This window comes from Anguilla anguilla, chromosome 17 (assembly GCF_013347855.1).
Source record: "Anguilla anguilla isolate fAngAng1 chromosome 17, fAngAng1.pri, whole genome shotgun sequence".
Classification (NCBI taxonomy): Eukaryota; Metazoa; Chordata; class Actinopteri; order Anguilliformes; family Anguillidae; genus Anguilla; species Anguilla anguilla.
In genome coordinates this window covers 32,232,047-32,256,229 of record NC_049217.1, presented here as the reverse complement: position 1 = coordinate 32,256,229, position 24,183 = coordinate 32,232,047, and the positions used below count along the sequence as shown (strand labels likewise).

The 24,183-nt window shown below is 48.3% G+C and overlaps 1 protein-coding gene across 1 annotated transcript in view; it reads right to left on the bottom strand.

Annotated features, from left to right (window-relative positions):
- rapgefl1 (Rap guanine nucleotide exchange factor (GEF)-like 1) overlaps positions 1 to 20,658 on the bottom strand; it is a 40,577-nt gene extending 19,919 nt beyond the window's left edge. The window contains 4 exon segments of the mRNA XM_035397834.1: positions 162 to 259; positions 2,320 to 2,470; positions 5,858 to 5,936; positions 19,381 to 20,658. Coding sequence (XP_035253725.1) covers positions 162 to 259; positions 2,320 to 2,470; positions 5,858 to 5,936; positions 19,381 to 19,762 — 710 coding nt within the window. The 5' untranslated portion in view covers positions 19,763 to 20,658.
- Between the last annotated feature and the right edge of the window lie 3,525 nt (positions 20,659 to 24,183).

The window sequence follows — 24,183 nt, the reverse complement described above, 5'->3', positions numbered from 1 at the left end:
GTGAGCGAGCGAGAGAGAACGAGAAAGCGAGAGAGAGAGAGAGAGAGAGAGTGAGCGAGAAAGCGAAAGAGCGAGAAAGTGAGAGAGTGATCAAGAAAGCGAGAGAGTGAGAGAGAGAGTGAGCAAGAAAGCGAGAGAGCGAGAGATCGGCTGCCACTCACGAGCTCTGCAGAATCTCTGTCCAGCGCTGCAGCTTCAGGACCTCCTCCACCAGCTCGGGGTGCTGACTCAGCTCTCCCGCCGCGCATAGGTACAGCTCCTGAGAGGAGGAGCACGTTAGCATCGCCCCACGATGCTCAACAGCACAATGATCCCCACCATCGTTAGCATCGCCCCACAATGCTCAACACTGCAACGATCTGCATCATCGTTAACATCGCCCCACAATGCTCAACACTGCAACGATCTGCATCATCGTTAACATCACCCCGCAATGGAATGATCCCCACCATTGTTAGCATCGCCCCACAACGCAATGATCCGCACCATCGTTAGCATCACCCCACAATGCAATGATCCGCACCATCGTTAGCATCGCCACACAAAACTCAACACTGCAACGATCTGCATCATCGTTAGCATCGCCCCACAACGCAATGATCCGCACCATCGTTAGCATCACCCCACAATGCAATGATCCCCACCATCGTTAGCACTGCCCCGCAATGCAACAATTCACACCATTGTTAGCATCGCCACACAAAACTCAACAGCGCAACGATCTGCACCATATATCAGCAAACAACAACTAGCCATTTAGCAGCTGTGCAGTGGCATTAAAACACATTACCAAAACAAAGCTGTGCAGTGGCATTAAAACGCATTACCAAAGCAAAGCTGTGCAGCGGCATTAAAACGCATTACCAAAGCAAAGCTGCCTTCACTTCAGCACAAATCTCTCATGAACGGGGTCTGAATGTAGAAGCAGTGATGTGTATGCATTCTGAAAAGTGCATTCTGTGCATGTATGTGTGTGCATGTCTTTCTGTGTGCGAGTGTGTGTGCGTGTGCGTGCATGTATTCGAGTGTGAGTGTGTGTGTGTGTATGCGTGTATGTGTATAAAGTGTGTGTGCATATGTGTGTTAGTGTGAGTGTGTGTATGTGTGTGTGTGTGTGTGTGTGTGTGTCTGAGTGTATAAGTCTGTTAGGGGCGACATAGCTCAGGAGGTAAGAGCGGGTGGCTGGCAGTCGGAGAGTTGGAGTCGGAGAATCGACGGTTCGATCCCCCGCCCTGGGCGTGTTGAAGTGTCCCTGAGCAAGACACCTAACCCCTAATTGCTCCCAACGAGCTGATTGGTACCTTGCATGGCAGCCTTTCACCGTTGGTGTGTGAGTGTGTGTTTGAATGGGTGAATGAGAGGCATCAATTGTAAAGCACTTTGGATAAAAGCGCTATATAAATGCAGTTCATTTACCATTTACCATGTTAGTGTGTGTGCGTGTGTGTGTATGTATTAGTGTGTATGTGTCAGTGTGTGTGTGAGTGTGTGTGTGTATATAAGTGTGTGTGTGTCTGTGTTAGTGTGTGTATAAGTATGTGTGTGAGTGTCTGTCTGTGTGAGTGTGTGTACAAGTGTGTGTGTGTGTGTCTGTGTCTGTGTGAGTGTGTATAAGCGCATGTCTGTCTGAGTGTGTGTATAAGTGTGTGTGTGTGTGTGTCTGTGTGAGAGTGTGTATAATTGTGTGTGTGTGTGTGTGTGAGTGTGTAACTGTGTGAGTGTGTATAAGTGTGGGTGTGTGTGTGTGTGTGTGTGTCTGTGTGAGTGTGTGTATAAGTGTGTGTGAGTGTCTGTGTGTGTGTATAAGTGTGTGTGTGTGTGTGTGTGTGTGGCTGCGTGAGTGTGTATAAGTGTGTCTGTGCCAGTGTGTGTCTGTGTCTGTGTGTGTGAGTGCGTGTCTGTGCGAGTGTGCGTATAAGTGTGTGTGTGTGTGTGTGTGCGTGTGTGTCTGTGTGTGTGTGTGCGCGTGTGTCTGTGCCAGTGTGGGTCTGTGTGTGTGTGTGTGAGTGCGTGTCTGTCTGAGTGTGTGTATAAGTGTGTGTGTGTCTGTGTGAGTGTGTGTATAAGTGTGTGTGTGTGTGTCTGAGTGTGTGTATAAGTGTGTCTGTGTCTGTGTGTGCCTGTGTGAGTGTGTGTGTCTGTGTGAGTGTGTGTATAAGTGTGTGTGTGTGTGCGCGCGTGTACGAGTGTGTGTGTCTGTGTGAGTGTGTGTATGTGTGTGTGTGTCTGAGTGTGTGTATATGTGTGTGTGTCTGTGTGAGTGTGTGTATAAGTGTGGGTGTGTGAGAGTGTGTGTGTGTGTGTGTGCTTGTCTCATACCTTGGGGAAGTTGCTGGCTCTTTCTCCCTCCTCCAGCAGAAGCTCTCTGTAGGTGTCCAGGTAACGAAAGGCCATGCTCAGCACCGCCTGCTTCCTCTCGCCCCCGTCCCAGCCCTGCCAGCCCCCCCCCTGCTTCCCCTCCCCCCCAAATCTGATCTCAGAGTCAAGGACCAATCCAGTGTACAGTGCACCTGAACCCCACCCCGAGTATCCCATAACAAACCCTCACTGCCAGCAGACGGGGCCGTCCAGACAAGGCTGTAATTATAGCCTGATGCCACACCCGTCCCGTCCCGCCCACGCGCTCCCCGCACCCTTAACGACATCCAGAGCACAAGCCTCCAGTAAACCGCCAGCTTTGCCGTCCCCAAACTGTCAGAGCTAAACCTGTCCCTCAGCCGGCAGCACTAAGAAAATGGGAGAAGTATTAATTCATCCCTCCTTCTTAGTTTCAGAGACCCACAATCAAAAGGAAAAACTTCACAGTCGTTTTTTTAAGTACAGGCAAAGCAAGTAACCTGTATGAACAAGGAACAATACAAGGCATGCACATGTTCATACATGTAGTGTACTAAGAACTATTAAAAATACTAATTTCCAAATATGCCATTTGGCTTGAGCTGAGACCATGTGACTGCTGCCCTAAGGTCACATGACTGGTCTCAGCAGAAAGAGGAGCAGAGGGAATCGTGGCAGCTGCGTAGGGGAAACCCGACTCAAAAACGACTAAATCAGCCATAAGCCAACTTATAATTTAGCTGTTAGTACGCAGTGGGGAATAGCCTTCCATTGCTAGCTCGGTCGGGTCGTTTCTTTAGACGTCGATCTGAAAACTCTGATAACCTGGGTCTGTACATGGAGGACAGCCAGATCAGGTGAGATTTATACGCGATGTGACGGGACCCAGTGCATGCATATCCCTGGGCTGAATCAAAATGGCTCCTGTGACAGAAACAGACTCTCTCTGACTGGGCCCACCCAGACTGAGCATGCTCAGTTGCTCTCGGCTGCGCTGTCAGATCCAGTTATTCGCAGTCTACGGTTCCCACTCTACCGCACGCCGACCTTACCACACGCCGATCTTACCGTGTGCCGATCTTACCGCACACCGATGTTACCATGTGCCGATCTTACCGCACACCGACCTTACCGTGCGCCGATCTTACCGCACACCGACCTTACCGCACGCTGATCTTACCGCACACCGACCTTACCGCACGCTGATCTTACCATGCTCCGACCTTACCACGTGCTGACCTTACCATGTGCCTATCTTACCGCACACCGACCTTACCGCACGCTGATCTTACCATGCTCCGACCTTACCACGTGCTGACCTTACCATGTGCCTATCTTACCGCACACCGACCTTACCGCACGTTGATCTTACCGTGCGCCAATCTTACCGCACACCGACCTTACCGCACGCTGATCTTACCGTGCGCCAATCTTACCGCACACCGACCTTACCGCACGCTGATCTTACGTGCGCCGACCTTACTGCACGCTGATCTTACCGTGCGCCGACCTTACCGCACGCTGATCTTACGTGCGCCGACCTTACTGCACACTGATCTTATCGCACGCCACCCTTACCGCACGCTGATCTTACGTGCGCCGACCTTACCGCACGCTGATCTTACGTGCGCCGACCTTACTGCACGCTGATCTTACCGTGCGCCGACCTTACCGCACGATGATCTTACCGTGTGCCGACCTTACTGCACACTGATCTTACGTGCGCTGACCTTACCGCACGCTGATCTTACCGTGCGCCGACCTTACCGCACGCTGATCTTACGTGCGCTGACCTTACTGCACGCTGATCTTACCGTGCGCCAACCTTACCGCACGCTGATCTTACGTGCGCTGACCTTACCGCACGCTGATCTTACCGCACGCCACCCTTACCGCACGCTGATCTTACGTGCGCTGACCTTACCGCACGCTGATCTTACCGTGTGCCGACCGTATTATGCACTGATCTTACCGCGCGCTGATCTCCAAAGCGACATCCAACATTCAGGGAGATGAAAGGGAAAGAAAAGTAAAAAGCGTGGCGGTGTGGGGGTGGTGGAGCGTTGTGTAGGAGTTTGGGGGAGGGGTGCGGAGCTTTGTTTTCAGAGCCAAAAGGAAGCCAGCATGTTTACACAACAATGGCTTTGACGAGTCTGGATTACATCCTGACAAGGACAAGAAAGAGAGAAACGGGATAGAGGGAAGGCTATTGAAGGAGAGGGGGAGGGAGGGATGTAGAGGGGGAAGCAGGATACCCCCCCCCCCCCCTTACCCACCCCCTTCCTCCCACAGACACTACCCAGAGGCACAGGGACGTGGGCTCGCACTGACCGAGCATACCTTAGTACTCCTACCTGCTAACCCAAAGCCTGCTGAACCCCGCTCTGGGACAGTATAGAGAGAACACAGGCTCTGAATCAAAACTGAGCTCCACACTGCATTTCTCCAACAGACGCTCTTTAAAAAGGTTTATTTCTGAGGCAACAATACAAACAGTAGAATAGAGGGTATGCACATGACGTCACAGTAAGTGGAAGTCACTGCGGTTACACCCACTGAGTGGCAGCGTTAGCGTTCAGCTTGAATGCTGCGAAAACACAAAAAACACATCTAAAATGGGAAAGAGCTGTTGTGCGATTGACTGTACAAATAGATTCAACAAGAAATCGGAGCTATCTTTTTTACAGACTGCCGAAAGCTAAAGAAAAGAGAAGCAAATTAATCGCTGCAATTCGCAGAAACAACTGGAATTCAGGCACCGAAATGTGGATTTGCGGTTGTCGTTCTGTGTCAGGTATGTTGGATTTTTGGGTAAAATCATACTTTAAGTTATGTACTGTATTGACTACTCATCAATTAATATTTAGCATCTTTCATTTATATTCTGTGTAACTGTAACGTTTTTGTCAGCATTTATTAAAAAACATCCATGATGATGAGCCTTGTGTTCTACAAACAAAGGGGGGATACCAGTAGTGTTAGCTAGCCAAGCATATAAATTAAGGTATGATTTTACCCAAAAATCCAACATACCTGACACAAAATAACACACCGCAAATCCACGTTTCGGTGCCTGAATTCCAATTGTTTCTGCGAATTGCAGCGATTAATTTGCTTCTCTTTTCTTTAGCTTTCGGCAGTCTGTAAAAAGATAGCTCCGATTTCTTGTTGAATGTCCATGGACCACTGGTTCTTTGGTAAGTTGTAAGGATCACTGTCGAGCCCAACTGCCTTTAATTTACCCAGATAATTGTTTGTTCTACTCCCGGTTTTGCAGTTTCCTCTACTAAAGGCAGCCATGTGGCAGCATGTTTTGCCACTCACTCCGACTGGGGGGGCGTATTCCGGTGGGAAAGTGACGTCAATGCATACCCTCTATAACTGGCTTGCCATTTTAAAACGGTTTCCTGGTTTAGGATTCATCCACTGAGGGAGTTAAGGGCATGCTGGTGGGAAAGGGGGGGGGGGGGTTGGGGGTTGGCACATGTTCTCTCAACCCTAGGCATGCTGGGAAGGATACTGCTGGAGGAGGACCTGCTGGAACCTGTCAGGGGCCATGAAGATGGGGTGTGTCAACATGAAGTCATCCAGGAGCGTTTCTGCGAAGAGAGACAGGGAAAGAAAAAGAAAGAAAAAGAGAGTGAGAGAGAGAGAATCTTCATTGATATGACTGTCGCTTACAGCACTGACACATGGGAGGCGGTGTGGCGTGTGACATGGTGCCATTGAAGCGTGTTTTGAATCAGAGGGAGAGGAACTTAATTGCGCCTTTTGTGTATCACCTTGTTAAACCCGTTTCTCAAAAGCGGTTTGTTGCATAAAAGTGTATCTCAAAACGCCCTCACGAGCATTGTGCAATAAGCCGCGGGCCAATGCGCATGGGCCAACAGGAGGAAAACAGGAGCGTCTGGCAAACAAACCTTCGCCGCGCCGCGCCGCGTCGCGTCGCCAGTGGTGACCGTTGGCGGCCTTCTGTCCGTGTGTAAGCTGCAGTCGCGGCGCCCCGAAAACTGATAAGCCCACAGACGTCTCTCCCTCCCCATTTTCAAACACTCAAGCCAAACACCATCAAAGGAAACCAAGAAAACACAGTTTCTTTGTGGTCTCTCATTCAACAAGATTTTAATCTCAATGGGACTAACCTGGTTAAATAGAGGTTGATAAACAAAAAAAGCTAATGAGCTTTATGAAATCTAAACTTTAAAATACAAACACAGACGTAAGAATTATTCAAAGCTGTCGATGTTCTCTTTCCAATTTCTCATTCTGCGGTCACAGAGAAAGTGAAGTTTGAAGCCCCCTCTGAAGATTCCCTGGCTGGACAGACCCAACATTCATAAGTAACCCTTGCAAGCAATAGTCCCTGTGAACTATTTTCAAATACACAGCAAAATTTAAACTTTGGACTTAATTCCATAGGTATGTGTCCTATGATTTACAAATACAAATCTAAAAGTTCATTTTAAAGATCATGGCGATATAAACAAACTTGCATTTACTCATATTTCAAAGTTAAGGAAAATGTTGATTGAACCCAGACCTTCGGCCAATTAGAGGCCAGGTTGCACACATACATTAAAACATCCTTTCAGCAAACAGGGGTCCCCCCCTTAAGAGTTAAAGGAAAAGTAGATGGGCTCAATGTAAACAAAAGTATTAGAATCATGGAAAGACCTAAAAAAAAAAAAGCTAAAGTAAGGACAGGTGGTTGGATGCATAGCCACTTAATAAAGATTCCTGAAATGCACACATGATAAGGACGTGCTTCAGATTCCGATAATTTGTGAGTGGGGGAAAAACAACTCTAATCAAATTGGCCTACACCGGAGTTTCCAACTGTTGCTGTTTAGATTTGAACTGACTCAACTTCAATAAAAGAACTGAGAGGGAAAAATTTTGGCTGTGGGCGAAACAATAACTGCTTTGACATCTGTCCCTGTAGTCAGAATTTGCCGTTCTCATTCAATTCCTCTTACATAAAAAATACTAGTTTGAACATGTCTGCCCCCCTCACCCAAAAACACCCCTCCCTCCCCCCTTTAGAATAATATCACAAGAAAAAGAAAGAAAGAAAATCTGTCAAACCTTTCTGTTGTTCTTAGGAACAACACTATAGGAAAGGAGGACAGAGAGGTATATGCCTCAATGGCATACAAATAAGTCATGAAAATGCTCTGACAGGTGTGAAGTGCAGGGGGTAGAAGTTTTCTGTCCAGCTCAACTGATTGGGAAGAAAAAGTCAACAAATTTCATAGTTGAGGTGTTATTAATTGCGTGAGAAAGAAATCGGTCTTCAGTCAACACGTTTACATCAAAAAGCATGTCGCTCTTACAAGCCAGGGCACACCTTTGTTTTTCCATTTTTAGTCTACAAACCACCTACAATTCAGCTTACAGCACAATGCAATGCGTGGAGTGAAGCCTTGCACTACAGGTATAATTCACTGTACATAGAAAACATGGTAAGATTTAGGTGGTTCCCAAGATTGCTGGCCAAGCCCATGACCTACTTAATGAGCAAATACATTTTTTGTGACCTAATCGCGTCTTAAGAGGTAGCCTGTCATAAATCAAAGCCACTGCACATAGCATAACGAGCACAAGGCATGCGACTGGTTTAGCGTTTATTCTGACTGGGGAGAACGTGAATGGGTCACATGAGCGGGCACTGTGCGTCTGCTCAAATGTGGCCGAACGGAGACTTCCCCCACAGCCATGGAGAATTTGCGTTGCCTGGTGCCCATGCAGACAGACAAGCAGACTTTAAATCTCCGTGCGCTTGCATGTCGCAGTGTTGTCTGGGAGACACTGAGTCGTACAGCTGCAGAGGGGAGGGGGGGCGGGGGGAGAGAGGCACAGGAGGAGAAGAACCCACAAGCTGCAAATCGGATGCAAAACAGGAGAGGTGCATTGTGGGTATGCGACTCCGCCTCTTGTGTGTGAGAGAGTGTGTGTGTGTGTGAGAGAGAGTGTGTGTGTGCGTGTGTGTGAGTGTGTGTGTGTGAGAGAGAGAGTGTGTGTGTGCGTGTGAGAGAGAGAGAGTGTGTGTGTGTGTGTGAGAAAGTGCGTGTGAGAGTGTGTGTGTGTGTGTGTGTGTGTGTGAGAGTGAGTGTGTGTGTGTGTGTGTGTGTGTGAGAGAGAGAGAGTGTGTGTGTGTGTGTGTGTGTGTGAGAGAGAGAGTGTGTGTGTGTGTGTGTGTGTGAGAGAGAGAGTGTGTGTGTGTGTGTGTGTGTGAGAGAGAGAGAGTGTGTGTGCATGTATGTATGTACACTCCTGGGCAAAAAAAATGGGCCATGCCCAAAATGGCAAAATATTCAGCTTTTAATGGTCTTAACAACAAATCATTGGTCAGAAAATTAGCAAGAATTAAACAAGTGCACTCCTGAGACCTGTGCCACCATTTGCTCGTTTACTTTTGCTGCAGTGAACTGTTTGGGGAAAAGCTAGAAACAGGGAAATTCACTTATACAGTAGACAAATTAACAATGTCAAATAAAAGAGTCATGTTTTGTATTTGGTTGCATGTCATTAGCATGCCATGACTTCCTGCTGTCTGTGACCTATCAACATCATCAGAGTCTGGATATCTTATTTTCAGGTTGTCCTACAAGTGATGCAAAAACTCTTTGCATTTGAATGGATCTCTATGGGAATTGGGGGGTGGGACTAGATTCAGCTGTAAATTATGCTAATACAGTATGGAACACATTTTTTGGCTAAATTGATTTAAGTCATCAAGGGTCCAAGGTGTTAAATGAGCCTCAAACCACCGTGCTGCTGCCAGATATGCAGTAGATACTACAAGCATTGTTTCTCCTGATTAATTTTTCTGTTGAACTCAATGGAAAAAATATTCAGGAGAAACCTTTTGGGCTTGGCCAATTTTTTTTCCAGGAGTATATGTATCTAGTGTGCACTTGCATGTATAAGAGTGTGCATATGTGTACGAATGTGAATGTACCTATGTATGTATGTATGCATGTATCTAGTGTGTACCTGCATATATAATCATGTGCATGTGTGTGCGCACTCCTGTGTGGCTTCTGTTCTCCGTGTCTGATCCATCTCAAACCACCCCTGCTCCTCATGGAAGTAGACACAGACCCAGACACATGCAAACGCGCATGCAAACACGTCCGAGAGCAGAAACACAAGCCTAGTATGTACACAGCAACCACCTCCCTATACCACATGCACACTGCAACCACCTCCCTATACCACATGTACACTGCAACCACCTCCCTATACCACATGTACATTGCAACCACCTCCCTATACCACATGCACACTGCAACCACCTCCCTATACCACATGTACACTGCAACCACCTCCCTATACCACATGCACACTGCAACCACCTCCCTATACCACATGCACACTGCAACCACCTCCCTATACCACATGCACACTGCAACCACCTCCCTATACCACATGCACACTGCAACCACCTCCCTATACCACATGCATACGGCAGATCGCACATACATGCCCACAGACCCCTTAGCAATGAAGCCAAGCCACAATTAACCCCTAAAATACAGAGATGTGCTTAAAACTATATATTGTACATTATAAATATTACGTGATATATGAAATACAGGCTAGCTCAAAAGGTTAGGAAAACTGCATACCAATTAATGACCCCAATGGAACTGTCAAACTTATTCTCACTGCTTGCATTCTGGACCAATGACGCAAGTATTCACTGTTTGTTTCGTGAAGTTCCGAACATTTTCCTCAGTCACCGAGCCCGGGAAACCAGGATGCCTCCACAGTGCGAGCCAAAAAAGGGAACATGCTATTGTGATGCTCATGGATTAAACCGAAGTCCAGTATTCTACAGAACGTGACTGACACTGGAGCATCAGGTCGGAGGTCATCGGGACTCATACTCATGGCAGTTTGAATTTGAATAGATGGCTGCACCAAGCTGTCTAACAGAGCATGTCCAACTCAAGCAGACGGATATTTAAGCCTTTGTATTGATTGCTGGAATGCAGCCAGGTTATTTTTATTAGACTAAACACCGCCACCACAGAATCTGGACCATTCTCAAAATCAATCATCAGGAGCAGCGGAGCCTCGTATAGAACTAGCTTTGTTACAGTTACAAAGTGACTGTTCTCTGTAAGTAACAGCAGGGAGAATATTTAATGAGGGAAGCCGGACATAAATTGTTTTCATGCGTTCACGAGAAAACTCTTCAAAGCATGAATCGTTGGCGTAGCCCCACTGTGCTAACAACCCAGAGTTCCTTTTTAATTATTTTAAATAAAAGCCTGAAACACAAATGAAAACAAAGGCCATTGGAATCAAACATCTTCCCAGGAGATTTTCCAATGTTTTCAGATTAGTTGTATTCCTAATAATGATATTGCTTTTCATGATTCAGTTAATTTAATGCTGTAAAACAAAAACAAGTTGACAGAGCTTGTGTTCTTGTTATTCTGGATTTCTGTTAAGCCTGCAAATATTGTACAAACCTGTAAAAAAACTTTACTCACTAAGGTTATTCAGCTCCAAACATTTAATGTTATGAACTCAACAGAATCTTTCAGATGAAGTGATTCAAAACACTGACATTAGAAACAGGCTCAGAGATTTAAGTTATTTAAGTGTTTTAATGCTCCCACACTCACACACACTCGCACACTCACTCACACTCACTCGCACACTCACTCACACACACTCACTTGCTCATACACACACACACACACACGCACACACATCAGCTGCCTGCTCTGCCAGATTGGTGCCATCCGACATGTCTGCTACCCTAAACCAATCAGATTACACCAGAGAACCTGTGTGCGTGTCCGGGTGTGCGTGTGGGGGTTTGCATGTGCGGGGTTGCGTGTGTGGGTTTGCGTGTGTGGGGGTTGCGTGTGTGGGTGTGCGTGTAGGGGTTGCATGTGTGGGTGTGCGTGTGGGGGTTGCGTGTGTGGGGGTTGCGTGTGTGGGTGTGCGTGTGGGGGTTGCGTGTGTGGGTGTGCGTGTGGGAGTTGCGTGTGTGGGTGTGCGTTTGGGTTTGCGTGTGTGGGTGTGCGTGTGTGGGGTTGCGTGTGGGGGTGTCCGTGTGGGGGTTGCGTGTGTGGGGTTGCATGTGGGGTTTGCGTGTGGGGGTTGCGTGTGTGGGTGTGCATGTGGGGGTTGTGTGTGGGTTTGCGTGTGGGGGTTGCATTTGTGGGTGTGCGTGTGGGGGTTGCGTGTGTGGGTTTGCGTGTGTGGGGGTTGCGTGTGTGGGTGTGCGTGTGGGTTTGCGTGTGTGGGTGTGCGTGTGGGGGTTGTGTGTGTGGGTTTGCGTGTGTGGGTGTGCGTGTGGGGGTTGCGTGTGTGGGTGTGCGTGTGGGTTTGTGTGTGTGGGTTGCGTGTGTGGGTTTGCGTGTGGGGGTTGCGTGTGTGGGTGTGTGTGGGGGTTGCGTGTGTGGGTTGCGTGTGTGGGTGTGTGTGTGGGTTTGCGTGTGTGGGTGTGCGTGTGGGGGTTGCGTGTGTGGGTGTGTGTGGGGGTTGCGTGTGTGGGTTTGCGTGTGTGGGTTGCGTGTGTGGGGGTTACGTGTGGGGGTTGCGTGTGTGGGGGTTGCGTGTGTGGGTGTGTGTGGGGGTTGCGTGTGTGGGGGTTACGTGTGTGGGTGTGCGTGTGGGGGTTGCGTGTGTGGGTTTGCGTGTGTGGGGGTTGCGTGTGTGGGTTGCGTGTGTGGGTTTGGTGACTGACCTGTGGGCCTGGGGGGGGGGGGGGGGGGGGGGGGGGGCGTGGTTATTGTCCCGCCGAACAGAGCGCATTTCTTCCGAGCGCCGAACACATCCGGGTGACTGAATTACGCACCCGCCTGCTCCATGCCGGTCGAAGCCGGGCGATGCCGGTCGAAGCCGGGAAGACCAGTTCTTGCTTTTCATCCTCATCCTCTCCCTTTGTTTCCTGTCTTCCCCTAACCCTTTCCAATCTTTCTTCTCATCTTCTGCATCCTCACACCTTCCCTAAAGCTTCCATCTTTTGCTCCCTCCCTCCCTCCTCTCCTTCTTCCTCCTCCTCCGCACACTCTGATAATGCTCGTTGCCATGTGAACAGGTGCTGAAGAGCCATGTACTAAAGTAGCACAAACGAACGCACGCAGAGACACTCACCACACATTAGCACACACAAATGCAAGCGTATTCGCACATACATGTACACACACAGGCACACACCACACACTGGCGTACACACACACACAGGCACACACCACACACTGGTGTACACACACACACACACTCAGAAAAAAGCACACACAAACACACAGGCACACTGCACACTAGCGTACACACTCATACACACTACACACAAGTACACACCACACACTGGCCTACACACACACACACCACACACTGGCGTACACACACACACACAGGCACACACCACACACTGGCCTACACACACACATACACACAAAGGCACACACCACACACTGGCGTACACACACACACACACACAGGCACACACCACACACTGGTGTACACACACAGACACACTCAGAAAAAAGCACACACAAACACACACCACACACTGGCCTACACACACACACACACACACCACACACTGGTGTACACACACACACACTCAGAAAAAAGCACACACAAACACAAAGGCACACACCACACACTGGCCTACACACACACAGGCCCACACCGGCCTACACACACACACAGGCACACAAGTACACACCGACCTACACACACACAGGCACACACCATACACTGGCATACACACACACACACTCAGATATATACGCACACACAAACACACACGTACACACCACACACTAGCGTACACACACACACAAACACACTACACACTGGCGGACACACACAAACACACAGGCACACTACACACTAGCATAGACACACAAACACACAGCCACACACCACACACTACCGTACACACACACTCATACACACACTACATACTGGCGTATACACGCACACTACACACTGGCGTACACACACAAACACACAGGCACACTGCACATTGGCCTACACACACACAAACACACTAGCGTACACACAAACAAACAGGCACACACTACACACTAGCGTACATACACACACTACACATTAGCATATACACACACAAACACACCACACACTGGGTAAAACACACACACACGGGCACACACCACACACTAGCATACACACACAAACACACAGGCACACACTAGCATACACACACACATAAACACACAGGCACACTACACACTGGTGTATACACACACACACAAACACACACACAGGCACACTACACACTAGCGTACACACACACACAAACACACAGGCAAACCACACACTGGTGTAAACACACACACACAGGCACACTACACACTAGCGTACACACACACACACACACACACTCATACACACACCACACACTAGCGTACACACACACTCTGCCCCCACAGCGCACTGCTCTCTCTCATGTGTGGCCCAGGTGCGTGGGCCGCTGAGGAGAAAAAACGGCAGCCATTTCCCCACTTCTTATGTAATCCCATCCTCTCTCTCCTCCTCTCTCTCCCTCCCTCTCCTCTCTCTCTCTGAACCTCTCTCCCTCTCTCCCCCTCTCTCTCTCTCCCTCCCTCTCTCTGAACCACTCACCCCTCTCTCCCATTCTCTCTCTCTCTGAACCTCTCTCTCTCTCTCTCTCCCTCCCTCTCTCTCTCCTTCTCACTTCCTCTCTCTCTCCCTCACTCATAAGGGGCTGGGATAGTTTTTAATTTTGGTGGTTCAATAAAGGAACATCAAAAGTCAAAGTCTCTCCTGCTCTGAGCCGTAGCCCTAACCCTAACCCTCCCACGCAGATCCAGAGTGCTTCTGCGCGAGCCTCTCCCACTCCACCCCAACGCCAGGCCCGCGACTTCACTACCGCAAAAACTGCAGGGACCCGCCGACGCGTTCCGCACTGAGTGAGCGCCAGAAACCCAACAGAGACCGCCCACAGGAGCACAGACCTGGAATAGAGACCGCCCACTGGAACAGAGACTGCCCACTGGAGCAGAGACTTGGAATAGAGAACGCCCACTGGAACAGAGACTGCCCACTGGAGCAGAGACCTGGAATAGAGACCGCCCACTGGAACAGAGACTGCCCACTGGAGCAGAGACCTGGAATAGAGACCGCCCACTGGAACAGAGATCACCCACTGGAGCAGAGACAGCCCACTGGAACAGAGATCACCCACTGGAGCAGAGACAGCCCACTGGAACAGAGATCACCCACTGGAGCAGAGACAGCCCACTGGAACAGAGATCACCCACTGGAGCAGAGACAGCCCACTGGAACAGAGATCACCCACTGTAGCATAGACCGCCCACTGGAACAGAGACCGCCCACTGTAGCATAGACCGCCCACTGGAACAGAGACCTGGAGCAGAGACAGCCCACTGTAGCATAGACCGCCCACTGGAGCAGAGATCACCCACTGGAGCATAGACTGCCCACTGGAGATCTGCCCCTTGTTTGGAATTTCACCCCACGCCGAAACCAGGGTGACTCGCTTGCAGCTCACGACCCACCGCATAAACGACCATAATAATCAAAACTTCGCTTCTTCTTCGTTTACCGCGTTGCATGCAGCTGCAGCATGCGGCTTTACACACGCGATGGCGCCCGCACTGAGCCCATTCCAAATGCTGAGCTGAGAGGCACATGCGCTAAACGCTACTCCAAACACTTCAGCCTTTAACACCTCAATCCCACCAACAGCCACGCCCGTCAGCCGCACCCTCTCCTGAACACGACCAACCTTGCTACTCCACCAACAGCCACGCCCGTCAGCCGCACCCTCTCCTGAACACGACCAACCTTGCTACTCCACCAACAGCCACGCCCGTCAGCCGCACCCTCTCCTGAACACGACCAACCTTGCTACTCCACCAACAGCCACGCCCGTCAGCCGCACCCTCTCCTGAACACGACCAACCTTGCTACTCCACCAACAGCCATGCCCGTCAGCCGCACCCTCTCCTGAACACGACCAACCTTGCTACTCCACCAACAGCCACGCCCGTCAGCCGCACCCTCTCCTGAACACGACCAACCTCGCTACCCCACTCAACACAGAAATACACACATACTGCATATACCAATACCAATTTAAACTTTCAAATTCTAATTTCGAAGCAGACTGAAGACTCACCTCTTCAGATTACACCACGGCTCCCTAGTCCATTCAGATAACCGTTCTTTACCTCCTCTTTTACCTCCTCTTTATAGCTGTGCAACACATCAGTCTAATCATACCTTCTTTTGATATGATACAAATTGTTGTTTGTCAGGTGAATATTACACTTTGTGCTTATAAGTGGGTCTCTGTGCCTTCTGACATTTTTTTATAACACTTTAGAATTTAGGAAACATTGGGTAGCATTTCTGCTACAGCTTGTTTAATTAGTGTGAGCTAAGATAGACAATATTGTTTCATGTAACTTGGCACAATTTTGATATCAATACTTTTAATGGCAGGCTTAGATTTGGAGTAATGACTTATAGACAGTGCTTTGTATGTGAGAGTAACTTGGCATTTTTGTACGCTGAAAACATGTTTTTCATCAGATATCATATCTTTTTGAACTGTGTTAGTTATGAGTTATAATAGTAATAGTGATAATAGGAATTCATATATAAATGTAGGCTACAAAAGACATGCATACACATACATGCATGGTAACACACACTGTAGATGAAAGAAACACATAGGCAAGGATGCAATCGTTTTTCCTTGACTACGAATGACAAATAAATGAAAGCGTACTGTGTGTCAGGGTTGGCTAATACATGGACCGCAGAGGCCATGCTGGATCACAGTGTCGTTTTAAAGAATGCGTAAGGCTTCCTGTTTTCATCCCATTCCCTAAGGCTTCTGCCTGACAGACGGTATGCAAAGGTACGCTTGATTGACGTGAATGTGGCCAATCTGCTGCTGTTGAGAACTTTGATACATTAAGTGTGTCCATTCATTTGTGGTGTGGCCACTTAAATGTCTAACATTGCAGGACAGAAACACAATTACTTGCATTTTATATGGGGCAGAGCAGTTGTGTCGTGTCCATTTTAGGCAGAGAATTTCGCTTTAAATATCCGACGAATAATAGTGTGAATGTAAAAGCTGGGATTTTGGTGTAATGAATTACCTTTTATGGCAATACAGCTAGCCTACAAATGTAGCTACTTGATTTTAGAAAAAGAAAATACACACATGGTAAAGGAAAATGTAGGCTAGTTTAGCTAGTAGCTCTGCCCAACACTAGTCTACATATAGAACTATAGTACACACACACGCACGCACGCACGCACGCACGCACACACACACACACACACACACACAAAATCTTGGCTAGTGGTTGTACGCAGTATTATTAAGTAGGCTGAATAAATAAATAGTTGGATTTAATAAATAAGTACAATTGTTGCATTTGCTTAATAAAATAGTAGAAGTTGCACGTGATGAAGCAGCCTACATGACGTGCGCAGAGAGAGAGCCCCGGCTTTTCAACCGAGAGCGGCTCGGCAACACTGCCCAAGCGACAGCTCGCAGGCATGCTCAAATATGAAAGTGAAATGGTAGACGGACGGACGGACGGACTCTTCTTGAACGAGAGCTGGGCCGCACAGAAGGCATAATCTCTCCATCGATGGCCTCGGCAGCCGCTCGTCAGCCCTGCGTGAGATCAAAGAGGAAACTCGTCCCTCAGCGCTCAGAATCCAGCCCGCCTGCCCCCCCACCCACAGGCCCCCCCACCCACATGGGCCCCCCCTGCAATCCAAAATAAGACTCCGGCAAACACAGTTATGCAACACTTGAGCAGATGACCTTGAGAAGCTGTCGGGACTGTACATAACGAAACGGCATAGGCGCGCTTGTTTTTTCTCTCTCTCTCCCGCCGAACTCTTGCCAAAACGCCTCTCATCTCTTCCAACCTGCAAAGCACTGGCAAAGGCAAGCAGAGCCACACTGGAACACAGAGAGCTGTAGGACAGACTAATCGCTGTCAAACACCAGCCAACTGTATAGAAGAGGAGGCGTGCTAAAGGTGGCCCCACATAGAGCATTAAATCAGCCCCACATAGGGCATTAAATCAGCCCTAGCTCTGAGGTTGAAGTTCAGTGGAGAGCAGACCACAGCTCCACCCCCTGTCCAACATGGTGAAAACCTTTGCCTGTGAGACACCAAGGGACACCTGCTATTCCTCTGTTCTCCCAACGCCATGGGGTCAGCGTTTTCGGCCAGACTGGGTGACCATTTCCCAATTTAGCAACTGATTCATGGGATAGAGCGACAACCGGCGTTCCAATGTGATTTTAGTTTTTAATTTTTTAGAAGTTATCGTGCCGAATCAAGGTCACTGCTAGCTGTTACTGCGACCCTAGTGGAAGTAAAGTAGTCCAACGTGTCGTCTTCAGAAGCACGATCATTTAGTGTCCCATCCTCCCATAATGACAACAAGTCAGACAACCCTGTCTCTGCATCTGCACATCTTCTGTACCTGTGCACATGGTGGAGGGGGAACATGGACATTAAAAATGGTATGCAGGAGCATGGATACAAGAGGCCAAAGCTTGGCCATCACACTTTCCACTCCAGGAACACCACCGGACACCACGGCCTCCATCACTGCAAAAGGCCTCCGATATCCTGCTAGCAAAATGCTGTTTACAATCAATGACGCCTCTACTGATCACTTCAGGGCTTCTCTCTTCTTCAAAGTAAAATGCTTTCTGTCACTCTCCCTTTCAAATGGACCTATGGTGCATTTTCTGACGTTGCTGAAAGACCCAGACAAGCTACACTGTAGTCATTCCAATAATGCAGCCTTGGAATGGTTAGAATGGAATTGGAGCGACAACAGGTATCCCGGTTACAGGGTCAGGTGCGACGTTGACTGACGCACAGTTTTATGTGGACCCGGTGGAATTCGGGCCTGGCACTTGCAACTCTGACGCATGAAACGGCCGCATATTCAGCCCTGTTATTTATGGAGGCGCAGTAACTTTCGCAGTTGCATTTCAGAAGTGAAATGTGCTATTTTAACAGGGAAGAAATGGATATGCCCAAACATACCACACTTTGTGATGGGTGTGGGTGGAGACATGCAGTAGTCTATGTTGGGAACGTCAGCTTGCTTACATTAGATGCTAATTTTGAGGCATTCTGCACAACCATTTTCAAGCATTCCTGCATTTACGAAAAGCATGTGTCTGGTGTACTGCAAATATCACAATTTACTGGCTTTCCTTTCAAATTGTACAAATAAGCATCTGCTTTCAGAGAAAATGTTAAATCATTTTTCCCCACATTTCAAAATAAACAAACATACTCCATAGGCATCAGCAAAACCAAAGCAACGTTCGCAAAAGCACAGGTGCATCACAGGAACTATGCATTCTTATTCTTTAAGAGTGATCAAAATTTTCGACTCGTGCTTAGAACGAACACCAACGGGAGTGAAACCGTGCAACTTGGTTTGGTGTTGACTGTAACAGTAAGTATGGTTGCTTCAACCATCTTTATTCCTGTCGCATATTATAGACTTGATATAAACATAAGAAATCCCGAGTCAGAGCCAAACTGAAAATGATGACCTCGCCGTGCTTTAAGATGCATTTCACGATTAACTGCTGCGTTTGATCATCGCGATTTCCACAGATATGTAGGTTATATATGCACCATGTTATCTATGGAACGCATGTCTTCATATAGAAAACAAACGATTCGGTATCCCTACTTAAATTCCTTTGATCACTTATAAGTACGCATCTTACGTACGGGTGGCTGCGATTATTCTACGAAATGCTCACCGCCTTAAATTGAATAAGAGTTTGCAATTCAAAATGCCAAGTTAAATATATCGTAAAAGCACTCGTATGAAAATGTCGGCTATGCCTGAGCTTTAAATTATATAAAATATGTGTTAATGCTTTAAAAGACCATCTATTCGCTCTGAATCTGAGAGTCTGAATACATAGGTGGCTTGCCGGACGCTAGAAGTCTCCGCCTGACTCAACTGCCCCACGCTTACCTGTGCAGTTTATATGTCGTTTGCCCGCTACGCTGTCAAGCACTGCCAGTGCAATGTTTTCAGGCGTGTCTGGTGGCAACGGAGTCCAGGTCGTCTCCAGACTTGCTTCCGAGCTCTGTTCATCGCTCGACAAAGACGGACTCCTGATGTCGGCGGCGGCGGGCGGCCAGCACGGCGGCTCCTCCGTGTCGGGGCTGAAGACCTCGCGCGCGGGGCCGCTCTCCGGCGAAGTCTCGCGAAAGAACGGCACGACTCTTGAGAGGCTGGCTCGTCGCCTTGAAGCCCCCGTGCCAGTTGCTTTTTCCCCGAAACCCCCAGCCCGACTGAGGGCAGTGGTCTGTTTCTTCAGAAACTTTTCCAGAGGCTTCATTCCAGCCGGCATTTTGGTTAGAATGCCACAAAAATGAGAGTGATGGTAATAATGGCAACTACGGTAGCGCGTTTAATTCTACATTATATTTGTGGATATGTACCGATATCCAGTTGTCTTTGTCGACAGCAGAAAATTATTTAAAAACGAGGATTAAGAACCCATTGGTCTAGTCGTGAGTTACAAGGAGAAAAAGGACAAATCCAGCGAGCAATAGGAACGACGGTCCTCCACACGTTAAATACGCGTTCTGGCTATGGGTATATACGAGTTGGAAAAAACAGCACTCTTCTTCGACGGGAGAGATCATTGACGTCTTGCACTTGTTTTCCGCGTCTGCAGCCGCATCAGACGCACCGCCCGAACTGGGGAGCGGTGCATTTAAAATATTACAAAAATTTTCCCCAGAGCTTCTGTTGAGCAAGCGACGCGTTATATTAGCACTCTACAGCACAACAGGGAGGGGATATAAGGAATATGGAAATGAAGCGATTGATTTAACTGCAGGGAATCCTTAACACGGCGCCCCAGCGGTTTCGCTGGCTACTGCGACCTCTCTTTCGAAGTAGCCTACTCCCTGTCCCTCAGATATATATGTATATATTTATGAATATATATAGGCTATGGCTGGGTGATATCCAGGCGCAAGTGTAATCTACTTAGCTAGTAATGGTGGTGTCTCCCGAGTTCCTCTTGCATAGAAGCGTGTTTATTACAGCGTCTGAGTCGTCGCCTCTCTGTGTGCACAGAACGCTGTGGCAGTGCTAAAGCGTTGCAGATAGAGAGAGGGGGGGAGGGCGTGCGTGCGTGCGTGCGTCTCTCTCTCTCTCTCTCTCTCTCGCCCCTGCTGGGTGTGTGAGTGTACCCGGGATTGCTGTACCGAATTTGTCCCCGTTCCCTCCCCTCTGCAGCTTCACAAGAGCAGCTGCTGGCTCACACAGCTACCGAAAAAAAACACACACGTGTCATTTGGCAGATTAACTCTTGATTTACGGAAGAAAATTAACTAGTGCACATACGGGACATTACAGTCAGGACTCCTTCTGTTATTTATCGGATTAATACCAGTCACCTGCGATAGGCCTATTACATTTTATAATCATGTCGCCCATTGGAAATCATATATATATATTTTTTGCAATTATGTCCTTTTTTCATGCAGTTGTAAATAACTTTTTATATAACAAGATAAAAAGAATAATTTTAAATGCAATTTGAAAATTGGACTTGTTACTGACCGACATTATTATTATTATTATTATTGTTGTTGTTATTATTTGTGGACGTCCTTATGCAGAGCTACTTACTTAAACTGTCGTGGCAAGATACAGGGTTGGTAAATTATGCGACACAGCTATTCAATCAAGGCTACAACGACAACTGAATGCAATACAGGGATGATATGCTTTCACATAGGCCCATCATATTTTTATTTGTTTGGTGTATTCTTTAATTATTTTTTTTTTACTGGATCTATGGCTTTTCTTAATGCTCTTTAACATTTATATCTTTCCAATTTCTTCCAGTTTGTTTTGATGGATAGGGGTCATATCCTTGAAGCGTCTAACACCGCAGAAATTTGCTGGCACTACGTAGATACGCAGCTAGCCAACCTAACCAACATCTCGTTTCTAAGCAAGCCAACCTAGCCAACATCTCATTTCTAAGCAAGCCAACCTCGCGCACATCTCGTTTCTAATCAAGCCAACATCCACTACCTAAAACTTTGCTGCCCATGTCAGCTCAATAGAACGATAATAGAAAACCATCTAGCGTGAATTCAAGTCAGAAAGGAGTGTGACACAGGGACTGAACATAGCAAACAATCAGATGTGTACATGAGTAACGTTGAATCTAAACACATATTCTCTTTTATTTTTCCCACAGAATCTTCAGCCTTGCACTACAAGCAAAGTCCAGGTAATCATTTCCATCAAGGCAGACACCAGCATTGAATGTGGCATCAAACAACATATACAGTGCCTTCCTTAGGGTTTTGGTGCCCCTAAGCAAAAATACTGCTGTAGCTCAAACATAAATCACACAATTGAACTCCGTGACCCAGGGACAGGTTGTGGCCCTAAAAGGCCGCATGGAGTGTGTTTATGGCTGAAGCCGTACCTTTCTCTAACGTTCTCATAACTCAGAGTTATGCAATAGAAAAGCAAAAGTAGTGTGACTGTACATGTCAGCTTTACTCCTTATGGTCACACTTCTTTCATCGAGAGAGAAAACATGCAAACGAGGGTGTGTTTGATACACGGCCCTCATCAGTATGTATCCCAATCACACCCCGCAGTCATTACCTTTCTTTGGATAAGTCAAAAGACAAATCTGTGGCTGGTATGTAGCTCATGCCGTGGTAACTGTGGGTCACGGCACATGACTCTTCTGGCCAATCAGGCTCCTGTATTCTGGCTGCGCCAGCTGCACAGGATGTGTACGGCTTTGATGCAAACGAGTCTGCAGCTCTTCTGCTGGACTGTGGAGTGGAAACAAATGACAGCTGGCAGAGTATGCTGACATGAAGAGACTGCGCTTCCCTGTGCTCTCAATTCAATTTAATTTTTAAAAAACACTTTATTTATCCCCGGCAAACTGGACAGGACAACACAGCCATGAAAAAATTGCCGGCAAATTTAAATAGGCACTCCAAACCGGGAGGAGTAAAAATAAAAACAGGGATATCATAAATTGTTTTTGTAAAAAAATAAAGAGGCTGAGGCTAAACAGAAAGGCGTTTGTCAGGAAGAGCGTTCCGTCATGCAGGTGCAGAGGACTGGAGCAGCAACACGAGGTCCAGAGCAGCAACACGAGGCCCAGAGCAGCAACACGAGGCCCAGAGCAGCAACACGAGGCCCAGAGCAGCAACATGAGAGGCCCAGAGCAGCAACACGAGGCCCGGAGCAGCAACACAAGAGGCCCAGAGCAGCAACATGAGAGGCCCAGAGCAGCAACACGAGAGGCCCAGAGCAGCAACACAAGAGGCCCAGAGCAGCAACATGAGAGGCCCAGAGCAGCAACACGAGAGGCCCGGAGCAGCAGCACGAGGCCCAGAGCAGCAACACAAGAGGCCCAGAGCAGCAACACGAGAGGGCCAGAGCAGCAACACGAGAGTCCCAGAGCAGCAACACGAGAGGCCCGGAGCAGCAGCATGAGAGGGCCAGAGCAGCAGCACGAGGCCCAGAGCAGCAACACAAGAGGCCCAGAGCAGCAACACGAGAGGCCCGGAGCAGCAGCATGAGAGGGCCAGAGCAGCAGCACGAGAGGGCCAGAGCAGCAACACGAGAGGCCCAGAGCAGCAACATGAGAGTCCCAGAGCAGCAACACGAGAGGCCCGGAGCAGCAGCATGAGAGGGCCAGAGCAGCAGCACGAGGCCCAGAGCAGCAACACAAGAGGCCCAGAGCAGCAACACGAGAGGCCCGGAGCAGCAGCATGAGAGGGCCAGAGCAGCAGCACGAGAGGGCCAGAGCAGCAACACGAGAGGCCCAGAGCAGCAACACGAGAGGTCTGGGCGGTTTGGCGGGAAAAAGGCCTGGAACTTCGGTATGGTCGCTGTCCCCAGTGCCAACAGTTCACTACAGTGTGACCACGTTGCAGTTACTGGTGAAACACGCATTTAATGTGGTTATGTGTGTGCCTCACGTGGGACGGAGTGTGGCGCAGTGGGTAAGGAACTGCGCTCGTAACCGAAAGGTCGCAGGTTCGATTCCCGGGTAAGGACACTGCCGTTGTACCCTTGAGCAAGGTACTTAACCTGCATTGCTTCAGTATATATCCAGCTGTATAAATGGATACAATGTAAAGTGCTATGTAAAAAAAAGTTGTGTAAGTCGCTCTGGATAAGAGCGTCTGCTAAATGCTAATGTAATGTAATGCCTCACACAGCTGTTTATGTGCACAATGTCACATTACAACTGAAACTGTGCAGTATGTTTAAAAAAAAATGCTTCACTGTTCACCAGATTATTACATGTGACCAAACAGTGGCAACGGTACACACTTGATGGTGCCGAATAATATGTTCACTCATGATTGAAATTTGGTGGAATTATTTAGATTTACGCATTTTAACTGGGCTCACAGGTGTCAAACTCCAGTCCTGGAGGGCTGCAATGTCTGAGGACACCAGTGGTTCATTTAAAGTCATTGATTGGAAGGAACCCACAAAAACCCACAGACACTGCGGCCCCCTTGGGAATCAGTTTGACACCCCTGCTCTACATATAGTACCTCCAAAAGCCTGACATGAGAGAGATTGTGGGAGAACACACTGGGGGGGAGCGACATAGCTCAGGAGGTAAGACCGATTGTCTGGCAGTCGGAGGGTTGCCGGTTCAAACCCCGCCTGGGCGTGTCGAAGTGTCCTTGAGCAAGACACCTAACCCCTAACTGCTCTGGCGAATGAGAGGCATCAATTGTAAAGCGCTTT